General features: G+C 39.3%; 2 protein-coding genes across 2 annotated transcripts; both read right to left on the reverse strand.

The window, feature by feature from the left end:
- Positions 1–96: 96 nt before the first annotated feature.
- LOC130085811 (collagen alpha-3(VI) chain-like) lies at positions 97–5825 on the reverse strand. Its single transcript, XM_056251766.1, has 7 exons — positions 5169–5825; positions 3727–4387; positions 2946–3545; positions 2162–2758; positions 1087–1686; positions 227–826; positions 97–104 (listed from the first exon to the last, which is right to left on the reverse strand). The coding sequence occupies exons 1-7, from the start codon at positions 5823–5825 to the stop codon at positions 97–99; spliced, it is 3723 nt and encodes a 1240-aa protein (XP_056107741.1).
- A 1120-nt stretch (positions 5826–6945) lies between these two features.
- LOC130085928 (collagen alpha-3(VI) chain-like) lies at positions 6946–24855 on the reverse strand. Its single transcript, XM_056251949.1, has 9 exons — positions 24566–24855; positions 17804–17912; positions 15521–16117; positions 14304–14897; positions 13466–14080; positions 11513–12112; positions 8473–9072; positions 7787–8377; positions 6946–7568 (listed from the first exon to the last, which is right to left on the reverse strand). Exons 2-9 carry the CDS (start codon positions 17898–17900, stop codon positions 6961–6963), a joined length of 4302 nt encoding a protein of 1433 aa, XP_056107924.1. The 5' UTR covers positions 17901–17912; positions 24566–24855; the 3' UTR covers positions 6946–6960.
- Positions 24856–26198: the final 1343 nt, after the last annotated feature.

Below are 26198 nucleotides of genomic sequence, written 5' to 3' on the forward strand. Positions count from 1 at the left end.
CCGTCCAGCAGAAACACTATGTCCTTTCTGGGTGTGACGTTATCAGCTAAGAGGGGGAAAAACAGCATCAACAACACCAAGTAATGTGCATAACGTTCATAAACCTTCAGAATGACACATCAGTTCATCACCTCATTAATTCTCTAAGCTATGGTTAAAAAAAAGTAGGGACATCATGAAGAAAAAACAAGACACAACGTATTGTAAATTACTGCAACGCACGTACCGGTAACAGTCTGTGAAGTTGGAGTGAGGGGAATTAAAACAGCCTTGACAGAGGCAAGCAGCTGCTCTTGGACATTTGGAAGCTCACTGAAGTCGGACACGGACAGAGCATAATTGGGGTCGTATGAAATTCTCTGCAATTCTCTACTATCAGAGCCCCTCGATCCTATTCCAAAAGTCAAGATGCCAAGCTCTTTCAGAGAGGAGGCTGCTGCCTCAACACTGTCAAATGACCTTCCCCCGCTAAGCAAAACCAGTATCTGCGGCACACCCTCCAACCGTCTGCTGCCGGAGGAGGCAGTAAAGACACTGTCTATGACGTACTGGAGCGCTGCCCCCGTGTAGAGGGGTCTGCCTCCTTTGTGCCGCAGACCTCTGACACTGTCAAGAATTTCTTCCTTTGTCTTGTACGTGTTTAGATAGAAATGGGCCTCTGGGTCTCTACTGTACTGGACCACAGAAACGTGATCTCTGTTCTCAGCTACTTCCAATTTCTCCACCATTCTTTGCACAAATTCTTTCATTGCTGGGAACCCATTCCTAGTGGCATCCGATCCATCCAGCAGGAAGACAACATCTCTCCTCTGTCTACGGCCCTCAGCTAAAAACAGACAAATTTGTGGGTCAGGTGGGGGACATTGTAAGGAGAGAAAAAAAACCCACAACACATTACACACTTGGTGCTCGATCATGCTTTTTGTGTCTTCGATATCGCGTCACCTCCCGTAAAGTTTTACTCTTGAGGAGGAATTACATTTCCATCTGAAACTCATTAGAACTAGAGGAACAATATGGCACATTTCTCTACGACCATAATAAAAGGAGAGGAATTACAGGAAGCCGGTTTGGCTTTTTTCTTACCTATCGTCGTGGTGGTGATAGACGTTCCCTCTACAAAGACCGTGTCAATGTTGGTGAGAAGCTGCTGTTGGACACTGGGAAGGTCAGCAAAGTCACTCACTGAGAGTGCATAACTAGGCTCATTGGAGATCTTCTGGAGTTCCCTGCTGTCTGAGATCCTCGACCCTATCGCAAAGATAAGTACTCCCAGCTCTTTCAGGGATGAGGCTGGTGTGTCAACATTATCAAATGACTTTCCACCACTCAGCAGAATCAGCAACTGAGGCACACCTTCTACAAGTCTGCTTCCAGAGGAGGCAGTGAAGACACTGTCCCTCACGTACTGCAGAGCTGCCCCTGTGTTGAGGGGTCTCCCTCCTTTGTGCCTCAGACCCCTGAGCGTGTCAAGCACGTCCTCCTTCCTCGAGTATGTGTTAAGATAGAAATGGGCCTCTGGATCTCTGCTGTACTGGACCACAGACACATGGTCTCTTTTCTCAGACACGTTCAGTCTCTCCACCATCCTCTCAACAAAGTCACGCATTGCAGGGAAAGAGCTCCTTGTGCCATCTGAGCCATCCAGCAGGAACACTACATCCCTCCTGGCCATCCTTCGCTCAGCTATGGATAATGGAATGGAACACAAAGTCACGTGAGCCCTGGGTATCTGATATTGTCTGTGGGCGTGTGTGTGCTCTAGTCGGCCACTACAAAAGGGAAAAATCGCTCCTATCCTTTCAGCTAGTTTACAGCCAATCTAACAGTCAAATGTTATTACTGTCTGCTAAAATAGCATCTCATTTTGGTAAGAGTAAAACTGCCTAAACTTACTGAATACGACAAAGTGAGGTCTATAATTGAAAGGATATTTTCATCAAAAGACAAAAACTGTGCCTAAAACTGATGAACGAGCGAATAAACAAACACATTAAAACTCAACACTGCTTACAGAGAGTTCAAACCCATTGCTTGTTAGGCTAATTTCCCCCGCCTCTGCTAACATGCATCGCTAACATAAACCGTATAGTGTCTACGGCACACTTTGAAGGAGGGCTCAGTGTGCTGTTTTCTAGAGACGTGTGATAATCTGTCTTACCCGCCACAGTAGGTGTCATCGGCTTGACTTGTACAAGCACATTGTTGAGGGAGCTGATAAACTGCTGCTGGACACTGGGAAGGTCAGATAATTCATTGACGGGCTGTGCATAGGTAGGGTCGTTGGCAATTCTCTGCACCTCTCTGCTCGAATTTCTGGTGCCGATGCCAAAAATCAAGATTCCGCTCTCTTTTAGGGAGGAGGCAGGTGTATCTATGTTATCGCTTGACCGTCCTCCACTGAGGAGGATAAGTATCTGAGGGACACCCTCTTGCTTTCTACTCCCCGCAGAGGCGGTGAAGACATTGTCCCTCACGTACTGGAGAGCTGCCCCCGTGTTGAGGGGTCTCCCTCCTCTATGCCTCAGACCTCTGACAGTGTTCAGGACCTCCCTTTTTGTTGCGTAGGTATTCAGATAGAAATTGACCTCAGCGTCTCTACTGTACTGCACCACAGAAACACGGTCTCTGTTTGCCTCTATGTTGAATTGCTCCACTACTCTTTGCACAAAATCACGCATTGCTGGGAATGTATTTCTAGTGCCATCTGAACCGTCCAGCAAAAACACCACGTCCTTTCTGGGTATGGCGTCATCAGCTAGGAAAAGAAATCAGCATCATTAACACCGAGTAATTTCAAAACACCTTCAAAATGTCACATTAATTCAACCACCTCATCGACTACCTAAGCTGTGGGTAATGGTCCCACTGCTCATTACTACTTAGGGAGATCAACAATGCACAGCGTGTGAGCTAGCTGTCACAACGTTCTGCCATGCACATACCAGTGAGAGTCGGTGAAGTTGGAGTGATGGGCATTGCAACAGCCTGGACAGAGGCCAGCAGCTGCTCTTGGACATTTGGAAGCTCACTGAAGTCGGACACGGAAAGAGCATAATTGGGGTCGTATGAGATTCTCTGCAGTTCTCTGCTATCAGAGCCCCTCGATCCAATTCCAAAGGTCAAGACGCCAAGCTCTTTCAGAGAGGAGGCTGCTGCCTCAACACTGTCAAATGACCTTCCCCCGCTAAGCAAGATCAGTATCTGCGGCACACCCTCCAACCGTCTGCTGCCGGAGGGGGCAGTAAATACATTGTCTCTGACGTACTGGAGAGCTGCCCCCGTGTAGAGGGGTCTACCTCCTTTGTGTCTCAGACCTCTGACACGGTCAAGAACCTCTTCCTTTGTCGTGTAGCTATTTAGATAGAAATGGACCTCGGCTTCTCTACTGTACTGCACCACAGAAACACGGTCTCTGTTTGCCTCTATGGTGTGTCGCTCCACTACTCTCTGCACGAAATCACGCATAGCTGGGAAAGAATTCCTAGTGCCATCTGAACCGTCCAGCAGAAACACTATGTCCTTTCTGGGTGTGAAGTAATCAGCTAAGAGGGGGGAAAACAGCATCAACAACACCAAGTAAAGTGCATAACGTTCATAAACCTTCAGAATGACACATCAGTTCATCACCTCATTAACTATCTAAGCTATGGTTAAAAAAAAAGTAGGGACATCATGAAGAAAAAACAAGACACAGCGTATTGTAAATTACTGCAACGCACGTACCGGTAACAGTCTGTGAAGTTGGAGTGATGGGAATTGAAACAGTCTTGACAGAGGCAAGCAGCTGCTCTTGGACATTTGGAAGCTCACTGAAGTCGGACACGGACAGAGCATAATTGGGGTCGTATGAAATTCTCTGCAATTCTCTGCTATCAGAGCCCCTCGATCCTATTCCAAAAGTCAAGATGCCAAGCTCTTTCAGAGAGGAGGCTGCTGCCTCAATACTGTCAAATGACCTTCCCCCGCTAAGCAAAACCAGTATCTGCGGCACACCCTCCAACCGTCTGCTGCCGGAGGAGGCAGTAAAGACATTGTCTATGACGTACTGGAGCGCTCCCCCCGTGTAGAGGGGTCTGCCTCCTTTGTGCCGCAGACCTCTGACACTGTCAAGAATTTCTTCCTTTGTCTTGTACGTGTTTAGATAGAAATGGGCCTCTGGGTCTCTGCTGTACTGGACCACAGAAACGTGATCTCTGTTCTCAGCTACTTCCAATTTCTCCACCATTCTTTGCACAAATTCTTTCATTGCAAGGAACCCATTCCTAGAGCCATCTGATCCATCCAGCAGGAAGACAACATCTCTCCTCTTTCTATCACCCTCAGCTATGAAACAAACATGGAACAGTGAAATAGGGGAGCACAATACATAACCTTTGATGTAATTCTAATTGCATGTTACAATACACAATATTAATAAGAATGTTGTATTTGAAAATTATTATTTTATTTAAATTATTGTTCCTGAGTAGAATGTTTAATTTCAATTATTGAAATGTCATATCATAATAGCCCGATTTTTTTTACTTAATAATAATAATAATAATACATTTCTGTACATTAAAGAAGCATTGGTAACACTTTACAATACAGGTACACTAATATGTATTTAATTTATTCTTAACTTATTCACAGATAATGTTCAGTTAAAGGGTTAATTCACCCAAAAATGAAAATTCTGTCAGTAATTACTCACCCTCATGTTGTTCCAACCCCGTAAGAATTCTGTTCATATTCGGAACACAAATTAAGATATTTTTTATTAAATCTGAGAGCTGTCTCACTCCTCCATAGGCTTCTATTGTAATTTAAACTTGCCGGGCCAGAAAGTAAATAAAAACATTGTTAAAATAGTCCAAGTGACTACAGTGGCTCAACCTTAAAATTATCAAGCGACGAGAATACTTTTTGTGGAGAAAAAAAACTAAAATAACGACTTTATTCAACTATTAGTTTTCTTCTATGTGGGACTCAAGAGTGAGTTCACGTAGTGTAATAGCGCAGTGCTATTTCAGAACGTAGGCTCACTATTGGCCGACGCTGGTCATGAGTGTGATGCTGGCCAATAGTGAGCCTACGCGTTCTGACGCATCATCTGTGCATCCGTTAAGCATGTTAGTGCACCCGTATTGTAATGTGTTAGCAAATAATTTCACTCATTAGGAAGCAGTATTACACTTACCTATCAATTCAGTTTTGTTGTAACTTGGATTAGATTTCATTGCTTCCAGTAGCTGTACTTGAATTTTTGGTAATTCACTGAAGTCAGCCAATGAGAGCACATTATTTTCAGAAGAAATTGTCTGTAATTCATCAGAGTCTGAGTACTTTCCTCCTATTCCATATATGATTACCCCATTTTTTTTAAGAGCAAAGGCTGCTTCAGAAATTCTGTCCCTGGACTTTCCACTCGTCAAAAGAATTAATATTTGAGGGGTACCTTCTTTGTGCCTGCTCCCTGAGGCGCTTATAAAGATATGTTCCTTTACGTATTGAAGTGCAAATCCTGTGTTTAAGGGCCTTCCACCTTTATGGCTAAGCACTTTTACTGCATTCAATACATCTTCCTTTCTTAAGAATGAATTGAAATAAAAATTTGCCACAGCCACATTGCTGTATTGAATTATTGAGATTCTATCGTTATCAATTCCCACATTAACATTTGTGATAATGTTATACAGAAAATCACGTATTTCTGGAAATCCTCTTCTTGTACTGTCTGAACCATCCACAAGAAAAGCAATATCCCTTTTAAATCCTGTGCCTAGAATCGCAATAATTATAGGATTAGAAAGATTTAAATTATTCAGCTTTAAAGTATTCATCTTATTAGAATTTGCTTGCTTAGTTTAATTAATAATCATATACAATGGCAGGAGACGCATACATAAAGATTTTCAATAAAATGTTCTGTAGCTTTCTATCTAATTCAGATTTCAAACAACCAAAAAAAAAAAAAAAAAAAAAAGAATAGCATAAACTTTAAATGATCAGCCTATAACAGTGGTTTTCAATCCTGGTCCTGGGAACCCACCGCTCTGCACTTTTTGTATGTCTCTCTAAATAAGGAACACATACAAAATGTGCAGAGCAGTGGGTCCCTAGGACAAGGATTGTAAACCATAGGCATATAAGCCTCAACATGTATTCTTAGAACTTCAATAAACTTCTTCAAATCTTTCAAGTTTTAACATGTATTATTTTTTATTCTTACCATCAACTTCAATGTCTCCTTTTTGTCTTACACCCATAAGTTTTGTCAGAAGGCTTTGACGGACATTTTTTAATTCATGAAAATCATAAACAGCAATGGCATAATCTGTCCGAGAAGAAATTGCTTCCATTTCCATGGGATCTGTCAGCCTTGACCCAATGGCAAAAATGGCTACTCCCATACTCTTTAGTGCATTAGCTGGTCCACGAGGAGAATCTCTTGATCTGCCACCAGCCACAAGCACAATATTTTGGCTAACACTGTCTATTTGCTGACTTCCAACTCTAGGGGTAAAAATATTGTCTCTAACAAATTGTAGAGCCTGGCCAATATATTGTGGCCTTCCCCCTATTGGTTTGAGGTTGCGTACAGCATCTGCCACCTCAGAAGAGGATGAGTATGTACTGAGATTAAAGCTTGTTGCTGCAGTATTACTGAACTGCACAACAGCAATTTGATCTTTTTCTTGACCAACATCAAATGTTTCTGCCAAACTGGCCACAAATTCTTGTATAGTTGTGAATCTATCACTAGCATTATCCGATCCGTCAATAAGAAAGACAATATTTCTTCCTGCATCCAAAGCCTGGCCTAAAATAAATAAAGGGAAGAATATTTTCATCAAGGAAACACAACAACAGTATTTTAACAACAATAGAAGCCAGAATTACAGTACATACAGTACATCAGTCTGCATCTGTAAGTCTCTTCTTCATTTAACATAACAACATGTTCAAGAAAAGATATCAGTTATTATAATTCTTACCCTGGGGAGTTGGAAATTGCTCAGGAATTTCATCACCACTTGTCAAAACAGAGGCAACTCTTTGGACAATGCTGTTGATGGAGGTGAAGTCAGGAACAGAGAAAGCATAGGCTGGAGTTGAAGACATTGTCTGTAACTCAAGTGTATCTGCATTTCTTGTGCCAATTGTAAATACTTGTATGTTGTTTTCTCTTAAATTCTGTGAAATGATTCTGACATCATCACCAGATCTACCACCGCTAAATAAGTACAGAATCTGAGGTACACCCTCATGACGTCTGCTTCCAGAGGATTGTGTAAATATATTTTCTTTAATAAACAGTAGAGCAGCTCCAGTGTTCAGTGGCCTTCCACTTTTGTGCCTCATAGAATGTATGGAATTTAGTACCTCTTTTTTGGTTGAGTATGAGCTGAGATAAAAATTAGCTGTGGGATCCCGACTGTACTGAACAACCGCCACCCTATCAAGATCGTCCTCCACATTTAGACTCTCAACTACCCTCTGGATAAAATTGCGAATTGCCTCAAAACCAATTTTAGAATCATCAGAGCCATCAATAAGAAATGCAACATCCCTTTTAGCAGATTCTGTAATAAAGAAATGAGACAAAAAGATTTACTATAATAGAGGACTTTAATAGCACATTCTACAACACTAGATCATGTGTTTACACTGATCTGAAGATTATGTAAGAATGTGTGTGGGCATTCTTTATGCTATCATGTGCTATAATAGATAAAACACTGCTGTCAGGCTGGTGTACACACATACACAGATACATTAAGAAATTAAATAAATCTCTTACCAGAGACCTGCGGAGCCATTGTTGGTAGCCGTTGGTAAGATAACCCTTTTATTAATGCGGAGATATTATCTTGAACATCAAGAATGTTCTCAAATTCAGAAATGAAAAAGTAGTTTGGTTGATGGGATATTATTTGTAACTCAAGTGTATCAGCATTTGTGGTGCCAATACTTAATGAAATGACACCGATATCTTTCAAAGCTTTGACTGGACCACGTATGTCATCATTAGACCTTCCAGAACTCAGCAGAATTAGAAACTGTGTCACACCCTCCAAATATCTACTTCCTGCAGCAGCAGTAAACATGTTGTCCTTTACATACTGTAAGGCTGTCCCAGTGAGACGCAGCCTTCCTCCTTTATGAATTAGACGTTTCACATGATTTATAACATCGTCTGATGATGAATGTGTATTCAAAAGAAAATCAAAAGCTGCATCATCACTGTACTGGACCACTGAAACACGATCTTTATTTGGTGACACATCCAGTTTCTGAACCAGGGTCTGAACAAAGTTTTGCATTCCTAAGAAATCTTCCTTTGTGCCATCAGAGGCATCGATTAAAAAAACAACATCTCTTTTTCCAGCATCTGTTACTATGGAGCATAAATATACATATAGTTATGTCACTAGTCCATAACACCTTTAAATCAACCACATAAAAAAACAGACATTTGATCCTTACCTGTTGCAGTTGGTGGAATCCTCCTGGGCTGACGAGGAACTATTTTTACATATGATAAAAGTTTCTGCTCAATGGTTTGAAGGTCATCAAACTGAGGAACAGTAAGGGTATGACCAGGAGTATACGAGATTGCCTGGAGTTGAATAACATCTGCATTTTGATTGCCAATACTAAATGGTACAATTTGGTCCAGTTTCAGAGCTGCAGCTGGAGCTCTAACATCATCCTGAGACCTTCCTCCAGTCACAAGCACAAGAATCTGAGGAACCCCATCCAGGAGTCTGCTCCCAGAAGAAGCAATGAACATGTTCTTTTTTGTATAATCAAGGGCTCTTCCTGTATTGAGGGGATTTCCTCCCTGGTGTTGCAGTGTCTCAATTGAATTGAGAACTTCTTGCTTTGTGGCATGTGTGTTCAGGTAAAAATGGACACGTGGCTCTCTGCTGTATTGGACTAAAGACACTCTGTCTCCACTGAGCCCGATATTGAGTTTGTCCACGACTCTTTGAACAAACTGACACATCTGTTTAAACTCATCCCTGGTGTCATCAGACCCATCCAGGATAAAGACAATGTCTCTTTGAGCTGCATCCAATTCAACTGGGATGAAAATTAAATGGCTTTAGTAAAATGGCCTTAACTCTTATAAAAAGTGTAAGACAAAACATCATCACAGTAATATTTCCCCTGGTATTGACAAAACAATTCAAAGGTGAACAACGATTTTAATCAAATTTACATTCCAAATACACTTTGCTATATTTCTGTTCTGTCTTAAGAAAATGCTGACAATATCTGAAACAAAAAAATCCATTATGAGTGAATATTACTAGTGTATTTTCACACTCACATGAATAAGATCAATCAAGCAACAGAAAAAGGGAAGAACAAGGAGTTGCTATTGATCAAACACCAACAATGATTAAGAAATCATTGGCTCAAACAAGAGCTTAAACTGAAGAGGAATCTCCGCAAGAAGTAAGACTCTTCCATGGTTGAGAGAACCAGTGGAAAATGATGAAAGTTCTTTGATGGACAAAGCAAAAGATGAACAGAACAGGAAAATAGTAAATATTTAGTGGCAAAGGCCATTAATTGCCAGTCTTTAACATATGTTAAGCTGAATCAATTAAAAATGGCCTCATGGTTAAAGCGAATAGTTTAGTGAAGTAGATTTTCATGTCCAAACTATCAGATATCTGAAGTCACAAGAAAAAGTTTGAATTTTAAGAAAATGGCTAGTGTAGTTATTCTTACCAATGATAGTAGGGGGTCCTATTTCCATTTTGGATTTGATAAAGGAGAGGATATCAGGCTGTATATGTAAAAGTTCACCAAAAACGGGAAGATTAAAAATAAATCTAGGTGAAAATGCTATGCTTTGGAGCTCTGCCTCTTCAACATTCTTTATTCCAATGGCAATGGACAGAACTCCAAAGTTTTTGAGATCTTCAGCGGGACCTGCCACATCATCACTGGACCCTCCACCAGTCATAAAAATCAACAGCTGAGGGACTCCTAGCTGATGTCTACTTCCAGAAGCAGTAATGAAAACATGGTCCCTGACATACTGTAACGCTGCCCCGGTATTTAGGTTTCTTCCACCTTTTGCTGTGAGGCCATTAATAGCATAAATTACAGCTTTCTTACTATTGTAAGTATTAAGTAGAAAATGAGTCGAAGTATCTTCACTGTACTGTATTACAGCAACTCGAACAATGTCCTGGTCAATGGCAAGATCCTCTGCCATTCTCCTAATAAACTCACGGATGGCAAGAAATCCATTTCTGGAGTCATCTGAGCCATCAAGGAGAAAAACTATATCCCGTTTGTTAATTCCTGTATCAGGCAAGTTACCAAGAAAAGAAAAGAAAAGGATATTGGAATACATCTGAATCATTCAATGTTTAAATTGAATAGCAAAAGCTTTAAAAGTGTACAAGAGTAAAAAATATGCAAGTAAATCAAAGAATATCAGTGACATCGACCCCTCAAAAATCATTTTTTGGGTCAGGATGTGAACAGCGTTGAATAAGAAAAAGCTCTTGCAAGTAAAGTTCAAAATACTTCCATGGAATGAACATCTTTATGTGCAAAAGATGTCAAATAAGGACATGGAAGACATGAGAACATACCTAAGAAGAAATATTTAAGTAAGAAATAATTTTCAGTTCCACACATCCTAAAACATCATATATATAGCAATTTATAAGACATTTACATTTAAGGTTTGTAGCAGACTCAATGCCTAAACTTAAACACAAATAATTGTTTATGTATTGCTTAAAGTGAAAGCTCTTACCAGCTGAGTCTAGAACTTCTGTTTTATGAATTTCTCCAGATTCTTTTGGGATATTCTTAAGAGTTGAAACAATGTGTGGCTCTACTAAAGTAAGATCATCAAATCGATCAATATAATGTGTGAATTTAGACTGGATTGATACAGTTTTCAGCTCATTTAGATCTGCATTTTTCACACCAATGCTTACTATCCCTATTTCAAGATTTTTCATAGCATGACCATGGCAGGTCCTATTATTTCATCACTAGATGGTCTGCTACTCAGCAATATTAGAATTTGAGGAATTCCATGAAGTCATCTACTCCCTGATGAAGAAGTGAAAACCTGTTGCCTCACAAATTGGAGGGCTGCACCAGTGTTAGCTATTTGTCCACCTTTGTGTTTCAGGACCTTAATGGCATTTAGAACCTCCGTCTTTGTTGAGTAGGTTTTGAGATAGAAGTCAACCACTGGATTGTCACTGTACTGAACCACAGATACTCTGTATTTTCTCTCCTCCACATTAAGTTTCTCAACAACTCTCTGAACAAAATCATACACTGCACCAAATCCACTTTTAGTACCGTGAGAACCATCCAAAAGGAACACAATATTTTTTTGCGATATTTTGCCATAAACGAAGATACAGGAAACCAATGAGAAATATTTAGAAACAAAGAATAGCACAGCCCCCCTAAAAAAATAAACCCTCCAGCATATAGAAGGCCACAGCTAAATAAAAAGCTCAAATGTTCTTACCTTTCTCTAGAAAGACTTTCAGTTCTTGATCTGGAAGGTTCACATAGTTCTTGAGCCTTTCCTGAACTGTGTTGAGCTGGCTGAATTCCTTCACATTGAAAGCAAATGATGGATTGTGAGAGATGGCCTCAATCTGTTTAGGATCTGCATTTTTCACTCCAACACCAAAAGGTACAACTCCATCAGTCTTTAGGGCTACCGCAGGTTCTCTGACACTATCTCTTGATCTTCCCCCCGTCAAAACGATCAAAAATTGGGGAACATTTTCGCCAGATCGACTACCAAATGCTGGTGACAAGATGGTGTTTTTCATGAAAGTCAAGGCAGCACCAGTATTCAAACTTCTGCCACCTGTCAGAGTGAGTCCATTCACAGCTCTCAGCACCTCATCTTTGGTTTGGTAAGTGTTCAGGTAGAAGCTAGGACTTGGGTTCTCGCTATGCTGGACCACAGAAACTCGCACTTTATTAAAGCCTATATCCAAAGGCTCAATTACTTTGGAAATGAAGTCACGGATATAGGGAAAGTCACCTCGGACATCATCAGAGCCATCGATCAAGAATGCAACATCCCTTTCTCCACCTGAGGGACCTGGTGTTACTGTGAAAGATACCAAAAAAAGAAATATTAATGAAATACAATAAAATGCTTAAAGGGGTCATATAATGGTACATGCACTTTTACAAGTTGATTGTACTGAAATGTGTGTTGGCAGTGCCTGTACACAACCATCATAAAATTATAAAAATCCATCCAGTGTTTTTGTTTTAATCTCCTTATATGTTTTCCCCTGCCTCAAATCAAGCCGTTCGACCGTGTGACGTCACACGCTCGGAAGCCCCTCCCACGATTGTTGATTGACAGGAGCGTTTCAACACAGACCCGCCCTCGCTCGTGAAGGAGCTGTCAATCATAGTCCGCGCGGACCGGCGCGGTCATTGTTGATATGCTGGAGCACTGTCTATGAGCAGAATGGCGTCTAAGCGATTGTGGTGTTCTGTTCTTGGGTGTAATAACGAACACAGCAGTCATTTTAAAGTTCCTAAATCCGAACGGAACCGCTTAAGACGCAGTGGCTGAGTTTGTTTTCGAATGGGAATATTCCCCACGAGCAACGTCAATGCTTTCATGTTTGCGCGAATCATTTCACACACCAGACTGCTTTATAAACGAGGATCAGTATAAAGCTGGATTTGCTAAGAAGCTGCTAATGAAAAAAAGGATCGGTACCAGATATTCGTGTTCCTGCTGAATCTCCAGAAGAACGGAGGTGAGTGTAACGTTTTATTAAACTTTATATTAATATATTAATCTTTGCAAATCGCTAGCTGCACGCTTCACAATGAATGCGTCTAAGGTTTACACTCAGGGTACATTACGGCATGTTTTCTATGTATGACGTTCTCAAATATAATTCATAATCCCATGTTTATACTGAACAACGCGTTATGGTTATTGTGTTATTGTGTTACAAATGGTGTATGCACAGAACAGAGAGGCGGGGTGAGCAAAGCTCATTATCATTTAAAGTCATATGCACTGAAACGGTCGTGCTGAAAACAGAGCTGTTTTTGACCAGGTAAAATAAGTGTTTTCTTACAATACTAATGAGAATTTTTAATTAAAGTATATTACAAACTTTTAATTTAGACCCTAAAGAATCATATTAGCTTGTACAAAAATTGCATTATATGACCCCTTTAAATATCTACAAGAGGTTACATTGTACATTTCTGAATACAAAAGTGAAACAATTTAAGTGCTAAAAAATAGAGAGGAACAAAAAGTAATTTGTATATGTTGACCAATATGACAGTGTTCTTTATATTATATTATAATAAAGTAATTGTTTTATATTATTCATTATATAAGTCTTAATTTATTAACTAAAACAATATTCAACAAAACTGAAATATTTTTTTTATGAAGTCATGTCAGCATGATTCAGCTCACCTGTTATTGATGTATCAGTCTCCCCAACAACAGTGATCAGTGGTGTCATAATCTCGTCAACAACACTTGACAAATCAGCAAAATTTTTTCTGTAGTATGCCAAATCTTCAACAAAAGCAACAGTTTTAAGGAAACTCTCTTCCACTTGGCCAGCTCCAACAGCAAAAGTCAAAACACCCTCTATAGCTACACGGTCAGCAATCCTCTTGACTTCATCTTGAGATGGTCCTCCTGTTATTAGTACCAGTACCTGCTGGATCCCCTGTCTCCTACGAGACCCAGCTGAGGGCTGGAAGTGGTTGGCTAGGGCATACTGTAGGGCTGCACCAGTGTTCAATGCACGTCCTCCCATCAAACTCAGCTGAGCAATGGCAGAGAGAACATCCTGTTTGGTGTTGTGAGTGTTCAGATAAAATTCATTTTTCTGCCTCTCAGCAAACTGCATTAGTCCAATGCGCACTCGCTCAGGTCGAACGTCTAGTCTGTTTACCACGCCAGTGATGAAGTCCTGCACAGGTTGCAAGTTATATCCAACGTAGGAAGATCCATCCACCAGGAAGACAATGTCTCGGACAACTTTTTGGGTGCGGACTGTAGTAACATCCACAAATGGGCCTAGAAGATTTTATATGACCACAATTTTAGATGTCTAAGTACCTTTAAAATGAAGTTCAAGAATCTAAATTTGTATAAGACAGTATCAATGGGCAAAAGTGCATAAAAATACATATAGTTTTTTACAGTATTTCGTTTATCTATATTCATCTTATTAGTTTAAATTAATAACACAATCTGCATTTTTTATTTAAACAAAAGCAGTATGTTTGTAGAATATTACCCGTTTCAGTTGGACCCTCTGTCACAACAGCACCAGTCAATGTAGAGAGATGGTCTATAATTTCTTTGGGGTTGCGCAGCAACCCCCTGAAGTCCTTCCGGATGAAAACCCCAGATTCATCAAAAGCTATTTGCCTGAGCTCAGCCCCATCGGCTGCGTTGGAGCCTGCAGCCAAAGTTAGAACACCCATTTGACGGAGAGCTTCAACTGGCTGTTGGACACTGTCTTTAGATTTTTTACTGGTCAGGAGAAACACAAGCTGTGTCACTTGATCTTGAATGCGGCTCCCACTCTCAGGTCTGAGCATGCTGGTTCTCACAAAATCCAGGGCAGCCCCGATGTTGACTTCAACAGAAGGTTTGGGTTTTATTCTTGCGAGAGCAGAGCTTAGCGATTCTTTTGAACTATATGAGTTGAGGTTGATCTCCGACCTTGGGGTGGTGGAAAACATGGTCACTCCGACCTGCACCTGATCAGGTCCAATTGGCATGGTGTCAATAAACCTTTTGATGAATTCTCGCACTGCATTGATTGAGGTGCCACCCATGCTACTGTCAATGAGGAAAATTATATCTCTTTTCCCAACAGCCAAAGCTAAAAGGGAAAAAAAGAATTCTACTTAGTCCTTCTGCAAATTCGAACCAAAATCAGGTAATCTATGAAGAAGTTAGCTATCATCATTTATTTAAAATGTATGATATTTTACAGATACAATGTATTAACTATCACCATTTTTTACTTGCCATAAAGCTAACATATATAAATCATATAAGTGGTAAAAATAATGGAAATCAATTAGCATAAAGTGATCATTTATTTCAAAGTATAGAAATATATACGAATGCTATGACCTAAATTTATTAATATCCTGAATATAAACATACCAGGAGTGTTAATGGGTTGCATGATGTGCTACTCTTGGTTTAGTCTAAATATTTTATCTTATAGAAAACACAAACTCTGAAAAGAACAGTGAACTAAAAAAAAATGTTTGTATGGCTCATTTGTAAACACAGCATGCGTATGTTGTTTAAAAAAAAAGAAAGAAAGAAAGAAATTTTGGGACACTAAAACCTTTACACTTTCACCTAAAAATATTATTATTATTATTATTATTATTATTTTGTTTAGATGTCCACGCCCGTGATAATGTGCTGTTATTATTTCCTTTTTCTTCAGGTTCTCTATGGAATCCCTCTCATACGGTAATTACATACCTTCTGGGAAATCTGTTTGAATCACAATGGTGCGCTCGGTGACCCCATTAATGTATGGCAGTATCTGGTCACCCATGCTTGCCACTGTTCTGACATCAGGAGCGGACAGAACAAAGCTTTTGTCTGTAGCAATAGCTTCCAGTTGGGCAGTTGCAGAATCACCCACAGCAATACCAAAGGTGTACACATTGGCCTGCTTTAGGGCCCTCTCGCCCTGATTGACATCATCAGTGGACTCCCCAGCACTGATTACCACCAGTGCCTGGGGCACCCCTTCCGCTGCCCTGCCTCCTGCATCTTGGCCCAATAGACTGTCTACCACCTCCTCCAAGGCGGCCCCCAGATTTGACTCAATCCCGCCAGGGTACTTAAGCCCCCGGATAGCACTGAGGACATTCTCTTTGTTGTCATAGCTATTGAGATAGAATTTAATCTCGGGATCGGCACCATAAAGCACGAGGGCAACACGGATTGCGTCCCTGCCCACGGCAAGCCCCTCAATCACTTGGACAGCCAAATCACTGACGAGGGGGAAGTTGGCAGCTCCAACGCTCTCTGATCCGTCAATTAAGAGTATAAGGTCGGCTGACCCGGGGGCTTTGAAGGAGAAGTGGAGAGAGGACAGAGAAACAAACAAAATATAATGCAAAATGTGTGGGTTAAAAAAAAAACGGAAAGAGGGAGACAGGGGAAGGGTGCAAGCATAAAACATAATCATGGATAATTACAATCCATCATAAAAACACAACACAAACACATTATACTGCATGTCTGCTGAACCAAGGAAGATGCTCTGCAACTTTCTAATTTTCATACTCTGAAATTATGTAGAATTATGTTGTGGGGTTTTAATTTACAGTTTTGTTGTGGGGATTTAATTTACAGTGTATTTAGAATAATTGTGTGTACATTACGAAGTTTCTGTATATGTATTTGGGCACCTCTAAAGGCTGCCTGGGCAATTGAATCTTTCCATCTTCTTGTGTTCAGTCAGACCATGCAGACTCATGTTACAGTATTCAGTGATAACAGCACCAGTCATGACCCTTCTGTCTCATCTTTGGACTTCTTTAAAATCACTTTTACTGTTACTTATTTCAACTGTACTGGCATTTTTCACATATTTGATTATTAAAGACTAAATGAAATCACACAATGAGCACAGTTTTATTTCTTGTGATAACATAATTCCTGTTGAAACAAAAGTTTCAAACTTTTATTACTAATTTAACTACTTCTAAAAATGTTATGGGGTCTTTAATGTTTGAATTAAGTGAAAAATGCATAGTAAACATTTCAAAGATGAAAACATGTGGGTTCATCACTGTATCAATTGTGGAGAAAATGTATTTATTTTTTATATATGGTTACACAGTGAAGACAGTCAGCACACACAAAAGTATCAGACATTAAGCTCTCAAGACATAAGCTGTGCTGGGTGGTTAGCCATCATCAGCTGCTGATGATCTCTAAAGTCTCAAAGACATAAATCAGTGACACCTTGCCATACTTTAAAAAAATGTAGGCATCAGATTTGAAGTGAATCTACCTTTTTATTTTTTCAAGAATTTAGTACAGAAATGATGGATAAATTAGTGAACGTATGAAGAGAGACAGAAAGACAGTTGGATGGATATTGGTGGTTTTGAAAATCTGTTACACCTAAAATCCATTATTTCACGCCTCTTTGCGCAAAGGCACTAAAAACAGAGTCACAGCATGCAGAAAATGTGACTGTAACAAAACTAGTCATGTTATCAGTGTGGGGGAATGGTTAATTGGGTTATTTCTGGGAACATTTTGCATGAATTACCCGTTGTCAATATTAACTGGCTGTGGCCATTCCCGATGCTGACAGTAGCTCTTGAGACCCTTCAGGATTAGTGGTATAAACTTGAAATGCAGTGTTCTGTTGAATTCTTCTTGATCATTGGGAGCTCTAAACAAACTACAGCACACCACTCTGAATATCTTCACAGTATTTAAATCAGTTAGGCTATTTAAATACGTGCTCAACTCCCTTTACTGAAACTGTAGATGTTTCTCTTCACTGTCTTTAGATTTCAAAGTTTTAACTCAAGTGATCGGGGGTCTAATAAAAACTGAATACTTAACAATAGCTTTGCAAAGAAAAACACCTAGTTTTAAGATCTCTCTTTCCAATAAAAGGAAACATTTATGATTTTTACTTGTGTATTGTCTGCAGCACAGTAAAATTAACATGTCTTCACCCATAACTGGAAGTTTACATCTAAAAAAAAAAAAATGCTGGACTTAACTTACCATCCTGAGCTTCAAGTTTTGGGAATAGACCAAAAGCCATTATACCCAAAAGGGCATACAGTAACAACCGGTTCTTCCCCATTGTCCACAAAAGCATCGGAATAGACAGCTGAAAAAACAAAACTGCTTTTAAGTTTTTGGGAATAATTTACACCATACTGTATACACTACAGTATACACATCTGAAGCTTTGTTAATCTCACACATCCTCACTGTATGCCAGAACTTGTACTCACTTGCAATGGCACAAACACATATGACTGTTGTTCATCCACAGTTCTGTCATAACTTTGGACAGTTTGATAATGTTTAGCTATCAAATTATAGGTATCAAAAGATCAATATTCTAAAAATAGTCACTTATTGGGTTGTTTGTTTGCTCATCTTTTCTTATAAAATATGACATAAACATTCTCTGAAATACCTCAGGACTGTTTACGCTTATTTTTAGGAGGACATTAAAAGTTTTGGCAGCACAGTGAGATTTATGTGACCTTTTTCCACCCCATGAGCCAAATCCACACAGCTGTCAGATTTCATGATTTCAGGAGGAAAAGGATTTCTTCCCACATCAACTGCCCTCACTTGCCAGTAAAAACCACAAAGCACTAAGAGGTCCACACATTAAGAAAAAAAAAGCATCAGACTACTGGACACAAACAAAAATGCAATAACATGTGGACAGACAGATGCCAGGACACAGAATGTCCCCTCCTTGTTGAGCTCAGAATCACACTGAAAAATACTGTTGTAAAAACTTTTAGACTGGACTAGGAAAATTACATGCTTTCCATCACATCAGTCTCAGAGTTGAACTTGGAATCCTTGAGTCACAGTACAAATTAATTAGTTTTGGTGGTTGGCTGCCATGTTACCGTACTACGGAGCCCCTAAAAGGACATGGTGGTGGAAAAAAATTTAGGATGGGAGAATTTTTTTTTCAAATCTTTTGCGTTCCCCCGATAAACTTTGCGTTCCCTCGCAAAGATAGCGTTCCCACGCATTTTTTTTGCGTTCCCACGCATAACCTGTTGGCAGCTCGGACAGACACTTCATGTTTAATGTCACTTCCTGTTTCAAACGCAAAAGATTGGTTAAAAAAAATTCTCCCATCCTAAATTTTTTTCCCACCACCACGTCCCTTTAGGGGCTCCGTACCATACACGCAAATATGATAAAATAAAAAACCTGAGAAATATATATTAATTTATAGTGCATGTTAAGAGGATACATATAAATCACTGTTAACGAAGTAAAGTGACCAAAGCCATTTGAGACAGTTTAATTTCTTCTCCACAAGGGGACATTCTAAAACGCTTAACGTGAAAAACGCTTAACGTGGCTTACTGTACTAAGACAGTGATCTTAAAAGACCAAACTCAGTATACATCATATTAATAAACCATACTATGTATAGTAGCTACAGTAAGCCACGTTAAGCGTTTTTCACGTTAAGCGTTTTTCACGTTAAGCGTTTTAGAATGTCCCTACACAAGCATTGTTAACAACATTTTTACTTCCATAAGTAAACATCTATCTATCTATCTATCTATCTATCTATCTATCTATCTATCTATCTATCTATCTATCTATCTATCTATCTATCTATCTATCTATCTATCTATCTATCTATCTATCTATCTATCTATCTATCTATTAGAGATGCCACAATTCTCAATATAATATTGAACCGTTCGGTACGACACATCCACGGTTCAATACGCGCTTGTGAATTGCGTTTTTTTTTTCCGGTTTTACGTTTAAAGTCCCCGTGAACCGGATGTTGCAAACGACTTTTCTCCAGTGTTGTGACGAATTTCCGAGAGAAACAGAATACTTAATGAGGCAACATAGTGGGCGTGGCTTTTTTCCCAACTAGCACCTGATTGGATCTAGAAAAGTAGGTGTTTTCATTCAGCCATACTGTCAGTTGGAGGGGCGTGATTACGGATGTTAAGCAGACACCCAAACCGTGAAACCTACGTCATCAGGGAAGGTCCTCCAACAGAGGGGAGGGGAAATTTCAGATTTTGATTAAAGATTACGAAGCCAAAAAATTTTTTGTGTGGATTGACTTGCATGGATGAATTGTTCACCACAAAACGATCAATTTAGGCAAACAAAGTAAGTATGGTCAATTTTGAATTCATGGGGACTTTAAATAATTTATGTGCGTTTTATTTCTCTCCGAATTGACTGTTTGTGTGTGCTTGTAAGTCGAGCTGACATGAGGAAACTCCTCCCCGCGAGTAAATATTCAATCACTATGCTCTAGGGGGCGCGCGCCATCATTCCACACTTTATGGCGAGCACGAGCAGCGGTGAAGTGAGGCTACAGTCAGGGCCGTAGCTAGAGGATTCGGGGCCCCCTGAAAAAATATTGATGTGGGCCCCCACCACCCTCCACCAATATCATATACTGTACAATAGATGGACATGGAGGCCCACATAACAGAAGATGGTGATGTTGTTGTAAAACCTTTATTTTAAAAGTTAAATGTTTATATAAAAATTACAACTAATAAAAACTAACAAAAAAGCAAGAAATTGTTAAATAATAATAAAACCAATTTTTAAAAAGTAATAATTCCCCCCCCCCCCCATCAGTCTGTTATAATTCATAAATCAAAAAGTAAACATTTAGAAATTGACAAGAATGCAGTCTAATTCAAAAAATAAAACCATTCATTGTCTTATTTTTTAATAAAGATAATATGGAACTGGTAATATTATTAAATAAAGCGAATACATTTATTCATCCAAGTGCAGTGTGTTGTATTCGTGTTTTCTCGATGTTTTAAATATCATCAGCCGGCAGGTCAGATGCAATGCAATGCGTCGTGAGTCGTGTAATTTTTTTAAAACTCTATTTACGATAGTGTCAAAATACAGGAATTTAGACCATGTAATTATTCGATTGATTGCGGCGCGCACCGATAATAAAAAATGACTGTACACGGCAGACTGTAGACGGAAGTTTTCTAATTCCCAGCGAAATAACAATATATAACCGGTCTTTAAGAACGTCTTGATCGACTGGGATACAACCGATACAACCACTCTCCTTGCCTCCCTCTCCGTCTTTTCCTGGCATTTCTGGTTCCCTGATTAATGTTTTCTTTTTCCCGACATTTTTCAGTCAGTTATGCCGCGTTCCAGGCAACCTGTAACCTGTGTTTTTCCAACTCGTAACTGGGAGTACATCGTTCCAGGCAACCTGTAACCCGTGTTTTTCCAACCTTATACCCGTGAAAGTGCACTGGAACGGCAGTCAAACCCGTGACTTCCCATCCATGAACTCGTACTAGATCGATGTACTCCCAGTTACGAGTTGGAAAAACACGGGTTACGGGTTGCCTGGAACGCGGCATTAGTCTCCTGCTCTTCCACCAAGTTCATCGTTAACTTCAGGCTGCCGCCTCAACTCTGATTGGTTCTGTTCACGAGCTGGGGTGGGACTTACAATTTTATTGGGTCCATCTGATGTTTGTCACTGACTCTGACTGAATAATTAATAAATACTTTAGGTCGGACTAAACCATTTTTATGGAGGTAAGAGAAGCAGATATTTGGAAAAATATTTCCCAAATTGCACGTTTTTGTGGTTTTCATTTAAATCTCAGGCATACAACTAATATAAATATTAGAATTATTCATACAACAGGGGCCTAAATAGTATAACTGCTGGATTTTGTGGGGCCCCCTGGGCAGCGGGGGCCCCTATAATTGTCACCACCTTTCACCCCACTAGCGACGGCCCTGGCTACAGTACAAGGAAGCGCCATTCGAATCCGTGGTGTGGGGACATTTCGGTTTTGCCGTTGAGTATCCACCTTATTCCTGACGACCTAATGCGTTTTGAATTATGGTGGCACTTCCGGTTTGGGGAACTTCCATTCAAAAAGGCTGAAACGAATCATTTCAAATCAAGGTTGCCCTACAAATAAAGCTGATCCGTCAGTTTGACTGGATGAGCTGTCAATTTTCCTTCATGATTTATTTTTAGACATCATGAGAATAACGTTATACTTGGTATTTTAACGTGACATGTTATAACAAGAATATGGCAAGAGCTCTTTTCAGTCGCTGCATGCTTTCTTTTCTTTTCTTTTTTTCCTTTGCAATCCGTTGTAAAAGTATGAAAAAGCACAACATATACGGCACATTTGTGGTCTGTTCTCCCGAATTTAATTTACGATATTCCATTAATAATTCACTGGAATGTACGAAGAATCTCTCGTTGTTCTCCTCAAATCCTCCTAAAATTTCATTTTAATGTTCGATGGTTGAAGAGTGAGTCGATTAATGTCATCTCATTGTAACACTTTTTAACGTATTGCGTTCATAGAGCGAGCCTTTCACTGATTGTTTACAGCTTAACGGAAGTTACACCCATAATTCGGGCAAAGCGTCATGGGGCGTAGGAATAAGGTTGCCGAGGAAGAAAAAACGGTAAACAAAAAATGACTGTGCAAGTTTTACACGTGTAGCCTACTCAAACGGAAACACATTACTGAAGTGCAAGTAGGCTATGTTTATTTGAAATGGTCAATTTATGTTTACCAACTTCACATACATGTTTATTTTCAAAATTTTGGAATTTATGTGTTCCCCAGTTTGTACATGGGCTACCAGCAGCTGTGAAATGTCAGTGTTAATTTTATATTATACAATACACTAGGAACTAGTGGACTTTTCTTAGCTTTTAAGTAATAAAGGAGTATTGCAATAAATCGTATTTTTTTTTTCTCCTTAACCTCTTTATACTGTTCCTATTGCCTAAGCATAGAATAACAAAAAAAAAACACGCTAACTGTGTTGTTGCATCCCTTCTATCTATCTATCTATCTATCTATCTATCTATCTATCTATCTATCTATCTATCTATCTATCTATCTATCTATCTATCTATCTATCTATCTATCTATCTATCTATCTATCTATATGAATAACCGAATGAATGAATGAAGCATTTATATAGCACATTTAATTATTATTGTACACCGAAAGCGATATAGGCCTACAAACAGGGTCTCTCCTGACCTTACCCATATACTATAGTTTATAAACTGCAACATAAATTTCTACCAAATCAACGCTAACAGAACAAAACTTATTGATCACATATCACAGCTAAAACCTAAAATAAGCCATAAACAAGATGACTTTGTGAGTTATTTCGGTTGGCATTTAGTTCATTTGGATGCAGAATAATTAAAAATATTCTTCAGCACACAATGGTGTTACATGGAAACGTACATTATATAACATAATGTGAACTGCATAGCGGTGTGTCTGAGAAGCAATAACTACAAGTAAAGCTGTATGAAAAGCTTGGCATTTCCATGTGAATTGTTCTCACTGTACAAAGAAAGAAATAACAAATCAATTTAATTAATTACAAACTCTATGAATCAGAGGCAAAAACAACAATAAAAGCAACTGCACACTGCAAAAATATTAAACTTTCAAATCATGGAAATCTCTCACAGGATTTTCCAGCATGATTTTGCTGCCTCATTCATTAAAGGTTATTAAAGGTTTCAATGCCCAAGGAACAGTAATGAGATGAAAAACATACGTTTGAACCAAATTCAATCCCTGCCCCCTTAAGCTCAGTCTGAAAACCAAAGCACCAAATGGCTATTGCAAGGTGTCTCAACATTGGCCTCTAGTGGTTTAAGTGGGGATAACAACCTCTCCCAACATTGGAAAGGCCACACCTCGGGGAAGGTTTTTTTTTTTTTTTTTTTTTTACCTTTAGCTTGTCACTGGGACAGTACTATAAGAGGTAAACTTTTATACCTTATCTACCCCTAAACGGTGATTATTAGTACCCTACGGAGTTGCATGTGTGACAATTATGTCTGTATTCCTGTATGTATGTCAATGGGAAATAACTGTAATGAATCTAATTTCTCTGGTGTTTTCAAGGGTCCACATCTGGTTCTGCTTCACTTAAGTTTAATGTCTGAGCTCTAACTCTCACAGCATTCTTTGTCCATCTGGCAGGGACAGTGGAAAAAGTTTCACATCACCCTGTCTTTACAGTGCTGGGCAGAAAGTGCAATAAAAAAAAATCTGAATAGTGTCTACTGTGGTAGAAAAGTGCAACAGAGCTTCCTGACTTGTTCTGCTTCTTGCTTCTGTTCAAACAAGCTCATAATCAGTATTATCCTCATCCGGGTGTGTTAGATATAATCTTTATAAACAAAAAGCAGCATAACAACTCAACCAAACTGTTATGGTGATAATTCTACAAAACATCTAGTAAAATGTGGATTTTACACACCAGAATCAATTAGCTTATGTGCAACCATATCACAAACACTTGATTACATACTGTAACAGTTGTCTCAAAAACGTTCCTGCTAAAGTTCTCACTCTGAACACACCCTTAGCACAGAACCCCTCCTAATGTATTCTATTATCTGAGCACTTTGCTCTGCCTCTTCTGCAATGCCTCTTCCTGTGGTGCAAGAAAAATTCCCTGTTTCTCCCAAAGCTTTGGAATTTGCTTTATCCAGTCAATTCTTAACATTAAAACTATAATTAAGAAGTAAAACTGCCTACACACTGTGTGCATTGGAATAGCCATACAAACAAACCAAGCTTTATAGGGTAAAAAAGGCGTATGCAACGGCAGATTTTTTAAAATGCATGCCTCAAAACACACTAAAGACCGCACCATCTTGCACAGTCTCACACATGCACTAAAACGCTCCTTTTACAAAGATGTATTTGCACAATTGAGCCACTTACCCCTGGAATACAGAATTCAGAGCGCTGTATTCCACAGTCTTTCTATGGAATTTCGAATATCTGCAAAAAGACAACTCTTAGGTCATTATCTTCTATCTGATATCTTCCTTCTGTGAAGGGATGGGTCAGACAGAGATGATGCTGATCAGCTTGTGTGCTTGAGCTTTGCTGTGAGACTCTCGTCCGTTGAGCTGACTGTTTGCTCTCCAGAGGAGCAGTGCAACTCACTCCAGCCTGGGACAGAACACACAACTCAGAGAATCCTGGAGAAGAGCCACACAATGTTTCCACGCCTCCTACTTTCCTCTGCAGAGAGAAGAAGGAAAAAGCACAAAGAGGAGAAAAAAGAGAGTGAGAGAGTCATAAATGAGAAACAGACCCAAGGCCCTATTTGGTATGGCTGTTCCTTATTGGGAAGGTGATAGTGGCGAGCAATCACGCAACCGGCCTCGCGCTGTTCTCCCATGGCCCTCGTCTTCGACCTGCTCGCCACAGTGATGTAACAAACCAAAGCAAGTTTTTCTTTCTCCTTACATTGCTCCATCTCGACTTGTATCCTTGGCTAATCACAAACACAATATATGAACTTTCTAGCAAGTCTCTAAATCAAAAAGGTGTGGAGCATAAACATAGAAGAAGAAAAAAATAACTTTCTGTATTGGACTTGTTTGGGTAACTGTAACATTCAAAGCTCTGGGTGGGAGCATTTGTTTCTGATTATGAAGAAATTAACCCAGCATAAAAAGATTTTAATGGTGGGTTTAAACCTCCATTTACCTTTTCATGGAAAAGTGATGCGCTGTTCAAGACTTTCCATGGGTAACTGGATGGATATTGTGGAGTTCTGTGAAATTCCCTGATCAGAGTTTACTCTGCTTAGTCATGGACTATGCTGAAACACATGTCCGCAAACCAACCTGCAAGTAGTAAAACTAGATAAAATTATGATTGATGTGTAGTTTATTTTGGGGGCCTTTTCACAGTAATAAAAAAAAATAAAAAAATAAAAAATACAGCAGAGAGAAGACTGGAGAATGGGAAATAATGTGAGTCAGACCCAAAAATCACATATCTTTCATGAACACATACAGCGACTCAATGTCATTATTATCAAGGCCATGACATTATTTGAGTCAGATTCAGCATGTTTGTGTGCACATACTTTTGGAAAGGTTTTTGCCAATACCACATCAAATGGCAAGAGTCAAATGATTTCCCTTTACTTCCTAGTCTGTCAGTTATTATCTGCTCCTTTATATCATAAAAATACATTCTAAATCTTTAATCAGCAATATGCATGCGTTGATATGTGGATTCTGTTTTTGAGAAAGTAATAAAGATACATGCACAATTGCAATGACAATGTGACATTTATCATTATAGTCAAATGTCATATCATAATATGATTACAAAATAGCTCTATTAAAAAACAAAAACTATTAATTGTCGCAGTTTTCTGTCTGTTCTGCTGCTACACTGACAAGGAACAAAGTAATTTTTTCGTTCTAAATTACTAGCCTGCTAGATCCAGTGACGATAAAAAGTAAATAGGTACAATCATTGCCAATTTTGCAAATAGATTGTTTACCAAGCAGTGTTGGCTTGCACTATAAAATTCACCAATGTTCATCCA

This window comes from Rhinichthys klamathensis, unplaced genomic scaffold, assembly GCF_029890125.1.
Source record: "Rhinichthys klamathensis goyatoka isolate OS25496 unplaced genomic scaffold, OSU_Roscu_1.1 h1tg000090l_1, whole genome shotgun sequence".
Taxonomy (NCBI): Eukaryota; Metazoa; Chordata; class Actinopteri; order Cypriniformes; family Leuciscidae; genus Rhinichthys; species Rhinichthys klamathensis.

Coding starts and splice junctions, on each gene's coding strand:
- LOC130085928 (XM_056251949.1), bottom strand. CDS start 17,900: ATGCTTTTGTGGACAATGGGGAAGAACCGGTTGTTACTGTATGCCCTT. Junction 16,118..17,803: donor AAAACTTGAAGCTCAGGATG/GTAAGTTAAGTC, acceptor TCTCCTTCAAAG/CCCCCGGGTCAGCCGACCTT. Junction 14,081..14,303: donor AGAGGGTCCAACTGAAACGG/GTAATATTCTAC, acceptor AAAATCTTCTAG/GCCCATTTGTGGATGTTACT.
- LOC130085811 (XM_056251766.1), bottom strand. CDS start 5,825: ATGAATACTTTAAAGCTGAATAATTTAAATCTTTCTAATCCTATAATT. Junction 4,388..5,168: donor TGATAGGTAAGTGTAATACT/GCTTCCTAATGA, acceptor ACATGCAATTAG/AATTACATCAAAGGTTATGT. Junction 2,759..2,945: donor AACTTCACCGACTCTCACTG/GTATGTGCATGG, acceptor TTCTTTTCCTAG/CTGATGACGCCATACCCAGA.